Source organism: Oncorhynchus masou, chromosome 15 (genome assembly GCF_036934945.1).
Source record: "Oncorhynchus masou masou isolate Uvic2021 chromosome 15, UVic_Omas_1.1, whole genome shotgun sequence".
NCBI classification, from domain to species: Eukaryota; Metazoa; Chordata; class Actinopteri; order Salmoniformes; family Salmonidae; genus Oncorhynchus; species Oncorhynchus masou.
This window is the reverse complement of record NC_088226.1, coordinates 61,541,009-61,562,089: the sequence shown is the minus strand read 5'-3', so window position 1 is coordinate 61,562,089 and position 21,081 is coordinate 61,541,009. Positions and strand designations below refer to the sequence as shown.

General features: G+C 44.5%; 1 protein-coding gene across 4 annotated transcripts in view; it reads left to right on the top strand.

Moving 5' to 3' along the window:
* The window catches only part of deaf1 (DEAF1 transcription factor), a 32,345-nt gene extending 14,443 nt beyond the window's left edge, over positions 1–17,902 (top strand). For 3 of the 4 annotated variants that reach the window (XM_064989933.1, XM_064989935.1, XM_064989932.1), the window contains 4 exons: positions 8,242–8,510; positions 12,658–12,756; positions 13,233–13,322; positions 13,674–17,902. In XM_064989933.1, coding sequence (XP_064846005.1) covers positions 8,242–8,510; positions 12,658–12,756; positions 13,233–13,322; positions 13,674–13,778 — 563 coding nt within the window. In that variant the 3' untranslated portion in view covers positions 13,779–17,902. The remainder of the gene's footprint in view (positions 1–8,241; positions 8,511–12,657; positions 12,757–13,232; positions 13,323–13,673) is intronic. The other variant, XM_064989934.1, reaches the window with a different exon arrangement.
* The last annotated feature ends 3,179 nt before the right edge of the window (positions 17,903–21,081 follow it).

The following is a 21,081-nucleotide window of genomic DNA, read 5'->3' as shown; positions in this document are numbered from 1 at the left end:
TTCCTCAAATGGCATTAATCCGGAAGCTTATAAGAAATCCCGCTATGCCCTCCGGCGATCCATCCAACAGGCAAACCGTCAATACAGGTCTAAGATCGAATCGTACTACACCGGCTCGTCGGATGTGGCAGGGCTTGAAAACTATTACAGACGAGGAAGGGAAGCACAGCCGAGAGCTGCTTAATGACACGAGCATACCAGACGAGCTAAACTACTTCTATGCTCGCTTCGAGGCAAATAACACTGAAACATGCATGAGAGCACTCGCCCTCTGCAGTCGATGTGAGTAAGACCTTAAAAACAGGTCAACATTCACAAGGCCGCAGGGCCAGGCGGACTTCCAGGACGTGTACTGCGAGCATGTGCTGACCAACTGGCAAGTGTCTTCACTGACATGTTCAGCTTTTCCCTGTCCAAGACTGTAATACCAACTATGTTTCAAGCAGACCACCATAGTGCTTGTGCCCAAGAACACTAAGGTAACCTGCCTAAATGACTACCGACCCGTAGAACTCACGTCTAGCCATGAAGTGCTTTAAAAGTCTGGTTATGGCTCAAATCAACACCATCATCAGGTTGAGAGCTTCAAGTTCCTTGGTGTCCATATCACCAATAAACTAACATGGTCCAAGCACACCAAGGCAGTCGTGAATAGGGTACGACAAAACCTATTCCTCCTCAGGAGAAAATGAAAATATTTGGCATGGGTCCTCAGATCCTCAGAAGGTTCTACAGCTGCACCATGGAGAGCATCCTGACTGGTTGCATCGCTGCCTGGTATGGCAACTGCTCGACTTCCGACCGCAAGGCACTACAGAGGGTAGTGCGAACTGCCCAGGTCCTGCCATCCAGGACCTCTATACCAGGCGGTGTCAGAGGAAGGCCCAGAAAATTGTCAAAGACTCCAGCCACCCTAGTCATAGACTGTTCTCTCAGCTACCACACGGCAAGCAGTACCGGAACGCCAATTAGTACCGGAGCGCCAAGTCTAGTTCCAAAAGGCTTCCAAACCGCTTTTACCCCCCCAGCCATAAGACTCCTGAACATCCAGTCAAATGGCTACCCAGACTATTTTCATTGCCCCCCCTCTTTACATCACTGCTACTCTCGGTTGTCATCTATGCATAGTCACTTTTAATAACTCTACCTACTTGTACGTACTACCTTCACTAACCGGTGCCCCCGCACATTTACTCTGTATCGGTACCCCCTGTATATAGTCTCGCTATTGTTATATTACTGCTGCTCTTTAATTACTTGTTTTATCTCTTATATATATATATATATATATATATATATATTTTAACTGCATTGTTAAGGGCTCGTAAGTAAGCATTTCGCTGTAAGGTCTACACCTGTTATATTCGTTGCATGTGACTAATAAGGTTTGATTTGAACTAATTGCCCGTTGCTTCAATTACTTGAATTCCATTGTACTTTTTTTGTTTTTTGAGCCCAACGCACTGTTACTCTAGAACTAATTTTTAATAATTCAAGACAGAAATCAAGTCAGGAACTATGTGGGACACTGGGCTGCAGGGAGTTGTAGTTTCCATTAAGCACATTTTCAACCTAGTTCAGCACAGAAACAAGGTATTTAACTACAATGACCGTAATCCATTGCATCTGTTATTTGATACACTTTTACACAGCTTGCATGAGAGAGGAATGTACACAACACATCAGGCATCTCTGCAGCAGGCTAGCCTCGCTGAATAGGATGACTAAAGATGGATAACGTTAGATGGGCTGGCTGGCTGGCTGGCTGGCTGGCTGACTGTTACTGCCTGGATGAGAAGATGACTTTAATGAATGAAAAATAATAATGTCCTCAAATAAAATCTAAGTACAGGACGGAAATATTATTATATTCATCGTAATTTACTATTTTTCCTTTGTCTACCCAATGTGGACCTGACGGAGATGATGGAATATTTGGTTTTGGCAATTTAATTTTCACTATTTTTTTACTTTGCAAGTTCAATTAATAAACTCTCTAAAATAATTATTTCATTATGCATTTAATGTAAAGAATAAAAATAAAATAAAAATCTTAATTGAAAACGTATTCTTTTTTCAATAAGCGAGACCTCCAAAAAGCTCAGCAATAGTACACCTTCGTTTAGTACTGTGAGAAGCCAAACGTGTTTAGACCAAAGCACTCTGCCTGCCTGATGTCTTTGTTTAGTGGATATACCAGGGCTCTCCAACCCTGTTCCTGGAGAGATACCCTCCAGTAGGTTTTCAATCCAACCCCAGCTGGAACTAACCTGATTCAGTTGATCAACCAGCTAATTATTAGAATCAGGTGTACTAGATTAGGCTTGGAATGAATCTCCAGGAACAGAGTTGGAGAACCCTGGTATGGACTGATGCACTCTCTGTCTGCCTGGCATGCTGTCTTCTTGTTTTCTTTGTTGTTCTCTTTGGCCAACTAGTTAGGATTGCTCTGTACTGTCCTCAACCCCTGATGCATCTCAGTCTTTTCAAGTGAACAATGAGGAACTAAGTTTGTTGATGGAATTATTTCTCTCCTCTCCTAGGAGAGTGTTTTTGACTTTTATTCCCTCTGCAGTGGATGTTATGGGGCGTTGTGCACCTCCAGGACATTGATCCTCTAATCAAGGCTTTACAGGTGGAGATCACGGGTGTCACTCTTCTCAGGAGTCTCTCTCTAGCCGTCCCTCTCTTTTTCTCTTTAGCTCTTGAGTTCTCGCACACTCGCTATCTCTCACCTTCTCTCTCCTCTTCCTCTCACACTCTCTCTCCTCTTCCTCTCACACTTTCTCTCCTTCTCTTCCTCTCACTCTCTCTGTCTCGCTTTCTCTTTGCTCTCATTCTGTATCTTTTTCTCTGACTTCCACATTTCTCTCTCTGTTTCCTTTCTTTCTCTTCCAAATATTTATCTCGTCTCATCCCCAACTTTTTATAGCTCACTTTCCGATTTTTTATCTCGCTCTCTTGTTTGCGCTCTCTCTCTCTCTCACTTTCTTTCTCTCAGCATCCTTATATAATTCTGTATTACGATGCCCCAACACAAACAGGCCGTCCATCAACACAGCCGGAGTGATTGTCTCAGTGCTCTGGAAACTGCATACAATCAGTCTGTTTGCAAATATAGCCTTTTGTCTGTAGCCGTGCTGTGTGCAAGTGCATTGATGTACTCCCTGCAGATCTCTTTTACTCAAGCGTACACACACACCCGCATGCATGTCTACACACACCAGTGGCGGTCGGTGCCTTTTAAGATGCGGTCTATTTATTTATGTGTGCATGTGTGTGTGTGTGTGTGTGTGTGTATATATTTTTTTTAAAGTAATATGAGCAAGGTCTTATTTCTATTGCAGCATATTGGATTACTTTCATTCATTTTCCATTCACCCAGTTCAATGTGACAGGTTAAGGCTATTTAATTTTCCCAATACTCATCATGAGGTTGCTACAGCCTATAAATGAAAGTTTACACAGTAGGTGCACACAGGTCAAGATAAAAATTTGAGGTGACAGTGACACATGGACAGACAGTGACACATTCAATATCGCCTTGCACACTCTTGCCTGCATCTAGCTGATCTAGGGTGTAATCATTAGTCCAACAGTTGCAAGCGTTTCTATTGAACAAATTCAGGTATGTTTATACCCGCTTTGTTCTGTTTGCTTCTGCTTAAGAAAAGTTTTTCAACAGAGTTGGCGGAATGAATACACCCCTAATCATATGCAAGCAGTACACTTATATAGAAACATACAAACAGCTCGTTGTATTCCTTCTCGCATCTACACGCTCTCCTCCTCTCACCTTTTCCTGCACAACACATCAGCTTTTTGTGACCAGGCCCAGATCTTTCCAATCCATACCTTCATATCATAACTGCTACACACACCCTACATCGTTGTCACCATATTAGCTAAAGTAACATCATAGTCAACATAGCTAATAGAACTAACACGTTAGTAAACCTGTTACAATCATGCAGTACAGTCAGTAAGCAGTTTAACAGATACACCTGCGGCTCTGGTGGCAATAATTTAGTAAAACCAAAAGCTTACCTTGACTTGAAAGAGTTCCAGTGTTTTGATAATCATAGCCAGCTAGCTACCATAGCATCCCTCTGTTTGAGCCAGATGTTTGAGTAGGCTAAACTAGATAGCTGCATTTGCTAGATAAGTGAGAAGAGAAACGATTCTGAAATATCTCTTTCTCCACCTTCATTTTTGAAGAAATTAATTTGTTAGCTGTAGCATATGCTTTCAGTACTAGGTACATGTCAGTTCATGCTGCAAGAGCTCTAATAGATTGGAGGATGTCCTCTGGAAGTAGTCATAATTACTGTTTAAGTCTATGGAAAGGGTTGAAAACGGAGCCTCCTAGGCTTTATATTGAAGTCAATGTACTCGGAGGAGAACGGAAGTTAGCTGTCCTCCAGCAACACCATGGTGCTACTCTACAGAGTGCTGCTGAGTCTACTGTAGACCTTCATGGCTAAACAATTTGTTTGAATTATTTGTAGAAGTGAATATATTTAGTATAGTTTTATCTAAAAATGATAACTTTTTAAATGTTTGGCTTTGAAAAATAAATGAAATTCACTGAGGAGGATGGTCCTCCCCTTCCTCCTCTTAGGAGCCTCCACTGACACACACACACACCTTGTTTGATAGGTGGAAGATGTTAGCTGTTTGAAGGGGGAAAACCTTGTTTTGAATGAACAATCACAAGCTTGCATCACACCTGGTGATGTGATATGATGGGACTGGTCATTGTTGATTATATTTCCTTGCTCAAATGAATGTCCTCTTTTCCACCCCATGCATTGTATATAGAGTGTATTCGGCAAGTATTCAGACCCCTTGACTTTTCCCACATTTTGTTACATTACAGCCTTATTCTAAAATGGTTTAAATTAAATGTTTTCCTCATCAATCAACACACAATACCTCATAATGACAAAGCGAAAAGTTTTTTAGAAATGTTTGCACGTTTATTAAACGGATACCTTATTTACAGATGAATTCAGACCCTTTGCTTTGAGACTCGAAATTGAGCTCCGGTGCATCCTGTTTCCATTGATCATCCTTGATTTTCTACAACTTGGAGTCCACCTGTGATAAATTCAATTGATTGGACATAATTTGGAAAGGCACACACCTGTCTATATAAGGTCCAACAGTTGACAGTGCATGTCAGAGCAAAAACCAAGCCATGAGGTTGAAGGAATTGTCCGTAGATCTCAGAGACAGGATTGTGTTGAGGCACAGATCTGGGGAAGGGTACCAAAAAATGTCTGCAGCGTTGACGATCTCCAAGAACACAGTTGTTCTTGAATGGAAGTAGTTTGGATCCACCAAGACTCTTCCTATAGCTGGCCGCCCCGCCAAATTGAGCAATCTGAGGAGAAGGGCCTTGGTCAGGGAGGTGACCTAGAACCCGATGGTCACTATGACAGAGCTCTAGAAGGTCAGCCATCTCTGCAGCACTCCACCAATCAGGCCTTTATTGTAGAGTGGCCAAATGGAAGCCACTCCTCAGTAAAAGGCATGACTGCCTGCTTGGAGTTGAAAGACTCTCAGACAAACAAGATTATCGAGTCTGATGAAACCAAGATTGAACTATTTGGCCTGAATGCCAAGCGTCACATCTGGAGGAAACCTGGCACTATTCCTACGGTGAAGCATGGTGGTGGCAGCATCATGCGGTGGGGATGTTTTTCAGCGGCAGGGACTGGGAGACTACACTGCATAGTGACGCACAAAGTGCATTCAGAAAGAATTCAGACCCCTTGACTTTTTCCACATTTTGTTACATTACAGCCGTATTGTAAAATGGATTAAATAGTTTTCCCCCCTCATCAATCTACACACAATACTCCAAAATGACAAAGGAACAACAGGGTTTTAGACATTTTGCAAATGTATAAATAAAATAAAAAATCACATTTACATAAGTATTCAGACTTTACTCAGTACTTTGTTGAAGCATCTTTGACAGGGATTACAGCCTTGAGTCTTCTTGGGTATAACGCTACAAGCTTCGCACACCTGTATTTAGGGAGTTTCTCTCATTCTTCTCTGCAGATCCTCTTGAGCTCTTTCAGGTTGGATGGGGAGCGTATGACTGCATGCAGGGTGCGTGTTTGTGTCTTGAGCCTCATCTCATGCTGTGTGTGTGTGTGTGTTAGGGCTCCTGTGATGTATGTGATGACGCTTGTCGCACTCTGTCCTTCCATCTCCCTCTCTCCCACCGGAGTAGATGGGGCTTCTTTGTTTAGACTGTTGTTGCTCTTTGTCTGTTCTGCTGTGCTCTCTGGTACAGTTGGAGGAAGATGAAAGCCAACTAGTGATTTATCTCTCCAACGGTGTGCTGCTTGGTGGAACCCTATGATTATTAAACCTTTCCCTGAGCCACAGCCACAGACCAGTGGAGGCTCCTCAGAGGAGGAAGGGGAGGGCTATCCTCCTCAGTGAATTTCATTAAAAATGGTAACATTCAAGTTAACATTTTTTAGATAAAACTAAACTAAATATAATCATGTCACCAAATACTTGTTATTTTGCAAAGAAGGTCTACAGTTGCCTCAAAAGCACTCTTTAGGGTAGCACATGGTGTAGCCGGAGGACATCTAGCTTCCATTCTCCTCTGGGTACATTGACTTCAATTCAAAACCTAGGAGGCTCATGGTTCTCGCCACCTTCCATAGTAATTATGACAACTTCTGGAGGACGTCCTCAAACCTATCAGAGCTCTTGCAGCATGAACTGACATTTTGTCCACCCAATCACAGGATCAGATAATTAATTGAGTACTAAAAGCATAAACTACAGCTAGATAGCACTGCATTGCATAAAATGTGGTCAGTAGTTGACTCAAAGAGAGAGACAATAGTTTTTAACAGATTAATTTATTCCAAAATGAAAGAGACTCAATAGTTTGTTTTTTTCAGGGTCACTTACTTAGCTAGTAAAAGCAGCTAGCTAGTTTAGCCTACTGAAACACCCTGCTCAAAGAGAGGGATGCTATGTTAGCTAGCTGGCTATATTTTTCCAACACAACACTGGAACAGTCAAGGTAAGCTTTTGGTTTTACAAATGTATTGCCACCGGGGCCTGCCGGTGTAACTCTTACTGACTCTTCACTGTAACCTTACTGCTTGATTCTATTGGGTTTACTAACATGTTTTTTTTTAAATGTATCCTTTATTTAACTAGGTAAGTCAGTTAAGAACAAATTCTTATTTACATTGACAGCCTACACCGACCAAACCCGGATGACGCTGGGCCAATTGTGCGCCGACCTATGGGAATCCCAATCACGGCCGGATGTGATACAGCCTGGATTCAAACCAGGGTGTCTGAAGTGATACCTCAAGCACTTGGGAGCCCCGAGTGGCTCAGCGTTAGTTCTATTAGCTATGCTAACTATGATGTTACTTTAGCTAATATGGTGGGAACGATGTAGGCTATTGTTAGCGGTTTTCTTGGAAAGGTTTTTTCGCCTGGTCACATACAGCTGATGTGTTGTGCACTTAAGTCCAGAAGGGAAGAGGTGAGAGGAGGAAAGCGCATAGATGCGAGAAGGAATTCAACGTGGCTGCTATGAAAGTGAACTGTGTTTAAGTGTGAACAGGGATGTAATCATTCTGCCAATTCTGTTGAAAAACTTTTGTTAAACGGAAGCAAAGGGATCAAAACAGGGATGAACGTACCTGAATTTATCCAACAGAAACTTTGCCACTGTTGTACTTGTCTCCCGACCTGTCTGCACCTACGTTGTAAATGTTCATTCATATGCTAGGTTGTAGCAACCTCATGATGAGTATAGGGTAAATTTGAGTTTCATGAAGTAGTCTAAACCTGTCGCTGTTACATTGAACTGGGTGAATGGAATATGAATGACAGTCAACCAATATGCTGTAATAGAAATAAGGACATGCTCATGAATATTTTTTTTGTCCTCATCTTATAAGACACTGACCGCCACTGCCACAGACAGATCTGGCTTACATATTAATTGGACGGGCCTAACATTCTTATCAATCGCTATTATCAGTAAATACACATTTAAATGCATATATTTGTTTTCTGTCAAACAATGTATTGATTGTTTGTATGCATACCAAAGTATATTGGTTCATAATCCATATTCTACATTCCTTGCCTCAAATAAGTAAGAAATGATTATTGAATACTCTCATTGTATGTTTGGAATGGAAAGGTTTAATCTAACCCCTCCCTCCCTCCCTGCAGTGTTGACAGCGCTACCGGCACTGGCCATGGCCCCCCAGGCCAAGGTGGAGTCTCCATCCTCATCCCCGGGGCTGGTGAACGGGGGACTGGAGGTGTCTGGGGTCAGGGAGGGCCAGAGGACATGGCTTTACCTGGAGGAGACGGCCAACAGCCTGCTGAGCACGGTGCAGCAGCTCAAGGCACTGATCGACCAGGCCAAGCAGGCCTGCCACTGCCAGGCAGGCCATGATGCCTTCAGCCAGGACAAGATCCACGGCAGCAGGAAGGAGGTGAGGGGACTGGAGGAGACCCTGGTGGTCAGTCCAAGGTCATGGTCATTATGGCACAATGTAGTGAAAAGTTTTCGCACTGTAGCATTTTCTTCTGTTTTGTGCCTATTGAACATTTACATTTAAGTCATTTGGCAGACGCTCTTATCCAGAGCGACTTACAAATTGGTGAATTCACCTTATGACATCCAGTGGAACAGCCACTTTACAATAGTGCATCTAAATCATTTAAGGGGGTGAGAAGGATTACTTTATCCTATCCTAGGTATTCCTTAAAGAGGTGGGGTTTCAGGTGTCTCCGGAAGGTGGTGATTGACTCCGCTGTCCTGGCGTCATGAGGGAGTTTGTTCCACCATTGGGGGGCCAGAGCAGCGAACAGTTTTGACTGGGCTGAGCGGGAACTGTACTTCCTCAGTGGTAGGGAGGCGAGCAGGCCAGAGGTGGATGAACGCAGTGCCCTTGTTTGGGTGTAGGGCCTGATCAGAGCCTGGAGGTACTGCGGTGCCGTTCCCCTCACAGCTCCGTAGGCAAGCACCATGGTCTTGTAGCGGATGCGAGCTTCAACTGGAAGCCAGTGGAGAGAGCGGAGGAGCGGGGTGACGTGCCTGGATTAGGACCTGCGCCGCTTCCTGTGTGAGGCAGGGTCGTACTCTGCGGATGTTGTAGAGCATGAACCTACAGGAACGGGCCACCGCCTTGATGTTAGTTGAGAACGACAGGGTGTTGTCCAGGATCACGCCAAGGTTCTTAGAGCTCTGGGAGGAGGACACAATGGAGTTGTCAACCGTGATGGCGAGATCATGGAACGGGCAGTCCTTCCCCGGGAGGAAGAGCAGCTCCGTCTTGCCGAGGTTCAGCTTGAGGTGGTGATCCGTCATCCACACTGATATGTCTGCCAGACATGCAGAGATGCGATTCGCCACCTGGTCATCAGAAGGGGGAAAGGAGAAGATTAATTGTGTGTCGTCTGCATAGCAATGATAGGAGAGACCATGTGAGGTTATGACAGAGCCAAGTGACTTGGTGTATAGCGAGAATAGGAGAGGGCCTAGAACAGAGCCCTGGGGGACACCAGTGGTGAGAGCGCGTGGCGAGGAGACAGATTCTCGCCATGCCACCTGGTAGGAGCGACCTGTCAGGTAGGACGCAATCCAAGCGTGGGCCGCGCCGGAGATGCCCAACTCGGAGAGGGTGGAGAGGAGGATCTGATGGTTCACAGTATCGAAGGCAGCCGATAGGTCTAGAAGGATGAGAGCAGAGGAGAGAGAGTTAGCTTTAGCAGTGCGGAGCGCCTCCGTGATACAGAGAAGAGCAGTCTCAGTTGAATGACTAGTCTTGAAACCTGACTGATTTGGATCAAGAAGGTCATTCTGAGAGAGATAGCGGGAGAGCTGGCCAAGGACGGCACGTTCAAGAGTTTTGGAGAGAAAAGAAAGAAGGGATACTGGTCTGTAGTTGTTGACATCGGAGGGATCGAGTGTAGGTTTTTTCAGAAGGGGTGCAACTCTCGCTCTCTTGAAGACGGAAGGGGCGTAGCCAGCGGTCAGGGATGAGTTGATGAGCGAGGTGAGGTAAGGGAGAAGGTCTCCGGAAATGGTCTGGAGAAGAGAGGAGGGGATAGGGTCAAGCGGGCAGGTTGTTGGGCGGCCGGCCGTCAACAAGAAGCGAGATTTCATCTGGAGAGAGAGGGGAGAAAGAGGTCAGAGCACAGGGTAGGGCAGTGTGAGCAGAACCAGCGGTGTCGTTTGACTTAGCAAAACGAGGATCGGATGTCGTCGACCTTCTTTTCAAAATGGTTGACGAAGTCATCTGCAGGGGGGGGAGGGGGAGGAGGGTTCAGGAGGGAGGAGAAGGTGGCAAAGAGCTTCCTAGGGTTAGAGGCAGATGCTTGGAATTTAGAGTGGTAGAAAGTGGCTTTAGCAGCAGAGACAGAGGAGGAAAATGTAGAGAGGAGGGAGTGAAAGGATGCCAGGTCCGCAGGGAGGCGAGTTTTCCTCCATTTCCGCTCGGCTGCCCGGAGCCCTGTTCTGTGAGCTCGCAATGAGTCGTCGAGCCACGGAGCGGGAGGGGAGGACCGAGCCGGCCTGGAGGATAGGGGACATAGAGAGTCAAAGGATGCAGAAAGGGAAGAGAGGAGGGTTGAGGAGGCAGAATCAGGAGATAGGTTGGAGAAGGTTTGAGCAGAGGGAAGAGATGATAGGATGGAAGAGGAGAGAGTAGCGGGGGAGAGAGAGCGAAGGTTGGGACGGCGCGATACCATCCGAGTAGGGGCAGTGTGGGAAGTGTTGGATGAGAGCGAGAGGGAAAAGGATACAAGGTAGTGGTCGGAGACTTGGAGGGGAGTTGCAATGAGGTTAGTGGAAGAACAGCATCTAGTAAAGATGAGGTCGAGCGTATTGCCTGCCTTGTGAGTAGGGGGAAGGTGAGAGGGTGAGGTCAAAAGAGGAGAGGAGTGGAAAGAAGGAGGCAGAGAGGAATGAGTCAAAGGTAGACGTGGCGAGGTTAAAGTCGCCCAGGACTGTGAGAGGTGAGCCGTCCTCAGGAAAGGAGCTTATCAAGGCATCAAGCTCATTGATGAACTCTCCGAGGGAACCTGGAGGGCGATAAATGATAAGGATGTTAAGCTTGAAAGGGCTGGTAACTGTGACAGCATGGAATTCAAAGGAGGCGATAGACAGATGGGTAAGGGGAGAAAGAGAGAATGACCACTTGGGAGAGATGAGGATCCCGGTGCCACCACCCCGCTGACCAGAAGCTCTCGGGGTGTGCGAGAACACGTGGGCGGACGAAGAGAGAGCAGTAGGAGTAGCAGTGTTATCTGTGGTGATCCATGTTTCCGTCAGTGCCAAGAAGTCGAGGGACTGGAGGGAGGCATAGGCTGAGATGAACTCTGCCTTGTTGGCCGCAGATCGGCAGTTCCAGAGGCTACCGGAGACCTGGAACTCCACGTGGGTCGTGCGCGCTGGGACCACCAGATTAGGGTGGCCGCGGGCCACGCGGTGTGGAGCGTTTGTATGGTCTGTGCAGAGAGGAGAGAACAGGGATAGATAGACACATAGTTGACAGGCTACAGAAGAGGCTACGCTAATGCAAAGGAGATTGGAATGACAAGTGGACTACACGTCTCGAATGTTCAGAAAGTTAAGCTTACGTAGCAAGAATCTTATTGACTAAAATGATTGAAATGATACAGTACTGCTGGAGTAGGCTAGCTGGCAGTGGCTGCGTTGTTGACTTTGTAGGCTAGCTGGCAGTGGCTGCGTTGTTGACACTACACTAATCAAGTCGTTCCGTCGAGTGTAATAGTTTCTACAGTGCTGCTATTCGGGGGCTAGCTGGCTAGCTAGCAGTGTTGATTACGTTACGTTACGTTAAAAGAACGACAATAGCTGGCTAGCTAACCTAGAAAATCGCTCTAGACTACACAATTGTCTTAGATACAAAGACGGCTATGTAGCTAGCTAGCTAGCTACGATCAAACAAATCAAACAGTTGTACTGTAATGAAGTGAAATGAAAATGTGATACTACCTGTGGAGCGAAGCGGAATGTTGACCGGGTTGTTGAAGTTCTATTCGGTAGACGTTGGCTAGCTGTTGGCTAGCTAGCTAGCAGTATCTCCTACGTTAAGGACGACAAATAGCTTTCTAGCTAACCTCGGTAAATTAAGATAATCACTCTAAGTCTACACACTCTAAACTACACAATTATCTTGGATACGAAGACAGCAAAGACAACTATGTAGCTAGCTAACACTACACTAATCGAGTCGTTCAGTTGAGTGTAATAGTTTCTACAGTGCTGGTAGACGGTGGACGTTAGCTAGCTGCTGGGCAGATAGCAGTGTAGACTACGTTAGGACGACGACATACGATAATTACGCAATTATCTTTGATACAAAGACGGCTATGTAGCTAGCTAAGAAGAAATTGCTAAGATTAGACAAATCAAACCGTTGTACTATAATGAAAATGTAAAGAAAAGTTATACTACCTGCGGCCCGAAGTGTAGATGCGACCGCTCGCTCCAACCCAGAACCGGAAGTGAACATGACCATGGGGAAATGCTGGGTGTCTTGAGGTGTTTAAAAAAAATAATAATAATAATAATTTTAGTTTGACTTCTATTTGCGGTCTTCCCTCCTGCAGTGTACACTCACCCAGCCCTTCCAGAGTCAGATATCATTCCAGCACCCAGACGACCCAGAGGGGAAGAGAGGCTCAGAAATTACAGAGATCATCATCAAGGTACATGGAGAGACCTCTTACTCTCTTTCTCTCATTTTCCCTTTCTCTCTCTCTTTCTCTCTTTCTTTTTCTCTTGGCTGTATTCCATTCAGTCCATTAAAGAGAAAAATACTCTTATCCAGGTCTCCCCTTGGAGGATAAAACTGTCAGAGCTGGTTGAAATATCATGCGTGCTACTTCACACACATAAACAATATAGATACGAGAGAAACAAAGAACCTTGAAGCCACATGACTTATCCCACCTGAGAGCATTTGTTAGATAGAATTGGGGAAAGGGAAATGTAACCCTGGTATCATATCAACAAAATAGCCAGCGGTGACATTTTGTGCCTCTTGGTTCCCCTGGAGAAGCAAACCTCTTCTATCATGCTGAGTATGACCTGCGTTATCTGATTTCCAGTTCATTTTCAAATCAATTCTATCCCTTTTTTTAGATTCTAATTCGATTCCATTCTGTGACTTTCTCTCCCACAGCAAATGTGCGTGAACTGTGGACGGGAGGCCATGAGCCAATGCACGGGATGCCACAAGGTCAACTACTGCTCCACCTTCTGTCAGAGAAAGGTAAGACTTAACCCTCTACAGACCGTGTCACTGAACTAAGTTGTCAGGGGTCGTGTCAGCTCGGCTTCATTTCGCTAAGCGTTCTGCAGGGCATAAAAGGTCTCTTAGGACCCATGAACATGTCATCAAGTCTGTTGATTGGATCACAGCCCACCACCCTCCCCACTACTGATCCCTTGTCAGTGGTGGGGGTGTGATTCAATCAAACAGCCTACTCTTAGGAACCAAAAACAGGCAAAATAAGGGAAAAACATTACTTCCTGAAATTGTGTCGAGATTGAATCGCCCCCTCAACTCACCCACCACTGAACACTTGTCTCACTCCTTTTGTCTGCCTTATTCTTATTGCAGGACTGGAAGGAGCACCAGCACAACTGCTGCCAGACCAGTGGGGCTGTGGCTGTCCAGGAGGAGGTGCCCATGTCAACCATAGACATGGACAAAGTCAAGGTCTAGCAGGTATAGACACTGAAAACAGATTCTGTAAAAACAGCAAAGTCCTCCTTTCAATACCTTGGAGACTCGAGCATGGCCTCTCATTCAGAACTCAGCCAGCTGGAATTTAAGTGCTGCTGCTGCTCTTTTGAATACATCAAAGATAGTTGCTAGACTTTGTCATGTCCCTAGAGCATGCATTTGATAATAGCTGGGATTTATTTTACACCAAACAGAGGTTTTGCAGTATGCTATTACATTGTCTCCTGTCTGAAAAAATAAATGTGAAGATTTTGACTCCTGAAAACACAACATTACACCCCGGGACCTCTGTCAATGTGTTTCCTCTAACAAATGCAGCTCCGAGGCCTGTGTGCTTCAGATTATCAAGTATTTGAAGAGCAGTGATTGCTTCCCTCAACCCACACTGGTGTCTAGTTAGATTTGTAAATGTATCAATTACTGAATGACTGTACGTTTCAAATGTAGTCCACTACCAGGGTTTAAAAACCCAGAATGTCTGTTGCCGAAAAAAGACTTGCTCTAACAATACATTTATTTTATTTAACATGTTTTATGTATTACATTGGCTCTGTCCTACGTTGAATGGAGCAGGACAGGCTGGTAAACAACAGTAGGTTATACACTGCTCAAAAAAATAAAGGGAACACTTAAACAACACAATGTAACTCCAAGTCAATCACACTTCTGTGAAATCAAACTGTCCACTTAGGAAGCAACACTGATTGATAATACATTTCACATGCTGTTGTGCAAATGGAATAGACAACAGGTGGAGATTATAGGCAATTAGCAAGACACCCCCAATAAAGGAGTGGTTCTGCAGGTGGAGACCACAGACCACTTCTCAGTTCCTATGCTTCCTGGCTGATGTTTTGGTCACTTTTGAATGCTGGCGGTGCTTTCACTCTAGTGGTAGCATGAGTCTACAACCCACACAACTGGCTCAAGTAGTGTAGCTCATTCAGGATGGCACATCAATGCGAGCTGTGGAAAGAAGGTTTGCTGTGTCTGTCAGCGTAGTTTCCAGAGCATGGAGGTACTACCAGGAGACAGGCCAGTACATCAGGAGATGTGGAGGAGGCCGTAGGAGGGCAACAACCCAGCAGTAGGACCGCTACCTCCGCCTTTGTGCAAGGAGGAGCAGGAGGAGCACTGCCAGAGCCCTGCAAAATGACCTCCAGCAGGCCACAAATGTGCATGTGTCTGCTCAAACGGTCAGAAACAGACTCCATGAAGGTGGTATGAGGGCCCGACGTCCACAGTTGGGGGTTGTGCTTACAGCCCAACACCATGCAGGACGTTTGGCATTTGCCAGAGAACACCAAGATTAGCATTGGCCACTGGTGCCCTGTGCCCTTCACAGATGAAAGCAGGTTCACACTGAGCACATGTGACAGTCTGGAGACGCCGTGGAGAACGTTCTGCTGCCTGCAACATCCTCCAGCATGACCGGTTTGGCGGTGGGTCAGTCATGGTGTGGGGTGGCATTTCTTTGGGGAACCGCACAGCCCTCCATGTGCTCGCCAGAGGTAGCCTGACTGCCATTAGGTACCGAGATGAGATCCTCAGAACCCTTATGAGACCATATGCTGGTGCGGTTGGCCCTGGGTTCCTCCGCAGGACCATGCTAGACCTCATGTGGCTGGAGTGTGTCAGCAGTTCCTGCAAGAGGAAGGCATTGATGCTATGGACTGGCCCGCCCGTTCCCCAGACCTGAATCCAATTGAGCACATCTGGGACATCATGTCTCGCTCCATCCACCAACGCCACGTTGCACCACAGACTGTCCAGGAGTTAGCGGATGCTTTAGTCCGGGTCTGGGAGGAGATCCCTCAGGAGACCATCCGCCACCTCATCAGGAGCATGCCCAGGCGTTGTTGGAGGGTCATACAGGCACGTGGAGGCCACACACAATACTGAGCCTCATTTTGACTTGTTTTAAGGACATGACATCAAAGTTGGATCAGCCTGTAGTGTGGTTTTCCACTTTAATTTTGAGTGTGACTCCAAATCCAGACCTCCATGGGTTGATAAATTTGATTTCCATTGATAATTTTTTGTGATTTTATTGTCAGCACATTCAACAATGTAAAGAAAAAAGTATTTAATAAGAATATTTAATTCATTCAGATCTAGGATGTGTTATTTTAGTGTTCCCTTTATTTTTTTTGAGGCGTGTATATAAAACACACAATGACAAATAAATGACCTTGTTGATTGTCCTTTTGCTTGTTCCCAATGACTGCCTGCTGTGAGAGATTATGGGATGTAATGACCTAAATAATTCTGCAAAGTCACATTGATATGTAATGACTCTACTGAGAATTTCACACGGCTTGTCATTTTAACATATTTTCTATGTAACTTGCAACAAACCTGCAAACTGCTTTTCAAACCAGCTTGCTTTGAGTTTGACTGGGTGAAAATATGTTTTGATTACATTGCAACACAGCAATACAGTCAATGCATTTTCAACACATTTTTCATTTGTACATTTCCACAAGGATATTGACTTGAGATGGTGATTGAACTTTGCCCTGAGTCAGGAGTTCATGCAGGGCAAGAGTTGTCTGACACATAGGCAACTGCCATCCACCCACCCACTGTCTCTGTGGACATCATCGTTAAGTGTGTTACTGCCATGGTTATTATTTAATGGATGGTGGACATGATTGAGATTATCTGCGTTTTTCTCAGTGATAGCTGTCAACTGCCACACAGCTGCACTGATGTGGATTAATCCAATGGATTAAAGCTGTCAGGTGACTGGAGGAGGGGAGGATGTGTGTGCTGCATACAGTACGACCCGCTATCTTTCTGTGAAGACCAACAACATCACTACTCACCGGAGAACTAGTATGAAAAACGAGGGTCAATTTGAGCAACAGCTACCCGTCCAAAAGAGGGTGCATTACATTGATAAATTAAGACTGCTGTTCAAGGATTGGAAGAGTTGAGACCCACAATGACCTACCCAACGTTCTGCAGGAGGCCTCCTGACTTCCTGTGGCCTCTGGAGGCAGTAATCACAGTAAGCCCAACAACCAGATTTTGGGAATGAAAGGTTAACCTTATCCAGTATATTAATTTGACAGGTATGTCCGTTTCAATGTTTCAGATACAGAGGTCAGTCATGTTCTCTTGTGAGGTCACCTCGACATGCTGTTGTCACCAATGAGTTCTCTCACTCTCCCCTTCTGTTCCTTGTTTAGTTAGATTAGAGAACTAACCAAATAGAATGACTCATGGAAGAAAAATGTTCCTTATGCAATGGAGCACTGCACAATGACCCCGGCCTCAACTCTCCAACACTGAGCACACAGCCTTGTCTTGTCTGGTGTTGTAATCCCCTGCATCTGTCAAACTAACGCGTCACTCTCTGTATCAGGCATGAAATGACTGCTGCTGTACCGCACCGTGGCTGCCCAACCACCACTGGGCTGAGCCTGTGTCCACCGCACAGGGAGGGAGAGTGGAAGGAAATTAACTGTGGTTCTAATCTGATGCCCTGGACTGAGAGCCACTCTGTTGAGTTTGTCCCATTTGGTATATTTGACAAGTACTTCAGCTGCAAGGAAGGGGAGAGGGTGAAGGTGGAGGAGAAAGGGGGAGGAAATTTGCAGATGGGCCCATATGGATGTGGTGAGACAAATTCCCTCTACCCCTCTCTACTTTCCACCTCCATGGAGGATGTGTAAGCCCTCTACAATGTTTTCCCTTTTTTCCAGGTTCTGGTTGGGGGTTATTTGTCAATTTTCTAGATCTAGGAGCTCCTATGAATTCCCTCTGTCATGTAATGATTCTCTTGTATGCCTCTGATCAACACCTATCTTTAAAAGAAGAAAAAAAATCATTGTTTATTTGCATTTGTCAATTTCTTGGGGTTGGGTGGATGGGGGTTACAGGTCAAATCTGAATGTGGCAGTGCTGGCAACACTAGCTGCAGTAACCCATGGGGAGGGGGTCACACTCAGACATTCAGAGAGGGGGTATATTATTGTGACCTTGGTGGCACAAAATCGAAGTCTGACTGCATGGAGATGCTTGGGAATATGGTCAATACGGGGGACCGTATTGTGGGTGTTTCAGGGAAAAGGTGTACATTTGACCTCCATCTAGAATGTGACAATGGTTAATAAAATCTCAATTTCTGCCCTTTTTTTGCGTGGTCTTGCAGGCCTTCTCGTGCAACTGTGCATTTGTAAATCAAGTGCATTTGTAAATCGAGACCTTTCTTGAGGTGGGCTCTGGGATGGTGCATTTGTTGAGAATGTGAGCTTATGGTTGTGTGGGAGGAAAGAGTTGTATGTGTGTATCCCACAACTGTTGCGTAGGAGTAAAAGATGTTAGGGACAGTAGAGGATGATCCACAGCTATATATAATACAAATCGAGGTGAGGGCAATGGAAATGCATTTGGCAGTTGATCTACTTCAATTTGGTAAATGGCACTGCTCTTTTCAAAGGATGGATCCCAGTCGGTTCAGGACTATGGGATACAGGGGGTCGAGGGTGGTCTGCCGGGCATTGGGATGACAACCCAACTCGGGATGAGGAGGGCTTTTAGCGGGTGGAATAGTAGGGACCAATTGGAGGTTTACTTAGTAGCAATGCAAATATCATGGTACAGCTATATAGACACTCAATCATCATGTTACTTTTTAATGGTACGTTTACAAACAGATTTTGATAAAAAATAATTGAAAGTTGTCTCATTATGGTAAGTGGTGAAATAAGTATAGCCAGTTACAATTGTAATGGCCTAGCAGATAATAAGAAAAGACGATCAGTATTTACCTGGCTAAAGGAATATAATCTCTATTGTTTACAGGAAACCCATTCAACAATTTTAGATGAGGTTTTGTGGAAAAATAACTGGGGTGGGGGGGGGGGGGTGATATATTTCTCCCAGGGGCAAAGAGATTCAAAAGGGGTGATGGTTTTAATTAACAATACTTTTGGTCCAAATGTGCAAATTGTTCAAACAGATCCTCAAGGTAGATGGATTATTTTAAATATGTTATTGGACAATAAACAGATATGGCTTATTAACCTATATGGTCCGAATAATGATCCAAGCTTCTTTGAAAATATATATAATAATTTATTAACTCTACAAGCAACACTAGACTCTATTTTTATGGTGGGAGATTTTAATACAGTTTTAAATACCTCTATGGACCGGAAAGGAAATCACACTACAAACTATCACCCTCAGGCACTTAAGGAAATCATGAATGTCATGGATATATTTGAATTAGTGGATATATGGAGATTTAAATATCCTGACCTAGTGAGATATACATGGCGGAGGCTTAATCAAGCTAGTCGTCTTGACTACTTTCTTATGCCATTCTCTCTGGCACCAAACGTTTAAAAAGTGTTGATAGGGGACAGAATGCGGTCGGACATAATTGGCATATATATTACTCTTACAGAATTTCCACGTGGGCGAAGATATTGGACATTTTATCAAAGCCTACTAGATGATAAATTGTTTAGAACTAAACAAGAATTTATAACTGACTTTTTCCAGACATAACATAGGTACAACAGATCCCCATATTGTATGGGACACTTAAGTGTGCCTTTTAGAGGCCATGCAATTCAGCACTACTCTATATAACAAAAGCAATTTAGATCAAGAGTCCATATTAATAAAGGAAATTGAAGGACTAACAGTACAGTTAGATAGCAATAAAAATGGTACCATAGAGGCACAGAATAAGTTAGAGGAAAAACAAAAAGAAATAGGATCTTTCTTGAATAAGTTCCTCCGTGTAATATATTGTAAAAAATAAAGCTAACTGGATGGAATATGGGGAAAAATGTACCAAATTCTTTTTCAATCTTCAATATAGAAATGCTACCAAATAAAATGTATTAAAACTTGTTGCAAATGGAGTCACGCATGATTTACCAAATTATATTTTGAAAGAGAAAGTAAAGTACTTTAAGAATGTTTTTGTTTGTCTCCTCCATCTCCACTAACTGAAGCTAATTGTATGGATTTTCCCCTAATAATAATGTAAAATTAACATCTGTACAGAAAGACTCATGTGAAGGCCAAATTACAGAGGAACTGCTTGAGGCAATTGGGGCTTTTGAGGATGGGAAAACTCCAGGGCTGGATGGCATACCAGTGGAAGTATACAAAACGTATTTGATATACTCAAAGGACCATTAACCACTACTATATAAATAGTAGATTACACGCAACAAGAAGGTCTGATCTCATTATTACTGAAACAGGACTCAAGTGGTGTATATAAAGATCCAGTCCATTAAAAAAATTGGAGACCTCTTACACTTCAGTGTTGTGATGCAAAAATCCTAGCAAAATGCTTGGCACATAGAATTTAAGAAGTATTGTCAGATATTATTCATCCTAATCAGGTTTTTTACATGGATGATACATTGGAGATAATATAAGACAAGTACTGGAAACAATAGAATAGTATGAAATATCGGGGACACCAGGCCTGGTTTTCATAGCTGATTTTGAAAAGGCTTTTGATAAAGTATGACTGGAGTTTATACACTGCTCCAAAAAATAAAGGGAACACTAAAATAACACATCCTAGATCTGAATGAATGAAATATTCTTGTTAAATACTTTTTTTCTTTACATAGTTGAATGTGCTGACAACAAAATCACACAAATTATCAATGGAAATTAAATTTATCAACCCATTGAGGTCTGGATTTGGAGTCACTCAAAATTTAAAGTGGAAAACCACACTACAGGCTGATCCAACTTTGATGTAATGTCCTTAAAACAAGTCAAAATGAGGCTCCGTAGTGTGTGTGGCCTCCACGTACATGTATGACCTCCCTACAACGCCTGGGCATGCTCCTGATGAGGTGGCGGATGGTCTCCTGAGTGATCTCCTCCCAGACCTGGACTAAAGCATCCGCTAACTCCTGGACAGTCTGTGGTGCAATGTGGCGTTGGTGGATGGAGCGAGACATGATGTCCCAGATGTGCTCAATTGGATTCAGGTCTAGGGAACGGGTGGGCCAGTACATAGCATCAATGCCTTCCTCTTGTAGGAACACTCCAGCCACATGAGGTCTAGCATTGTATTAGGAGGAACCCAGGGCCAACCGCACCAGCATATGGTCTCACAAGGAGGCCCCCCAAAGAAATGCCACCCCACACCATGACTGACCCACCTCCAAACCGGTCATTCTGGAGGATGTTGCAGGCAGCAGAACGTTCTCCTCTGCTGCTGGGTTGTTGCCCTCCTACGGCCTCCTCCACATCTCCTGATGTACTGGCCTGTCTCCTGGTAGCGCCT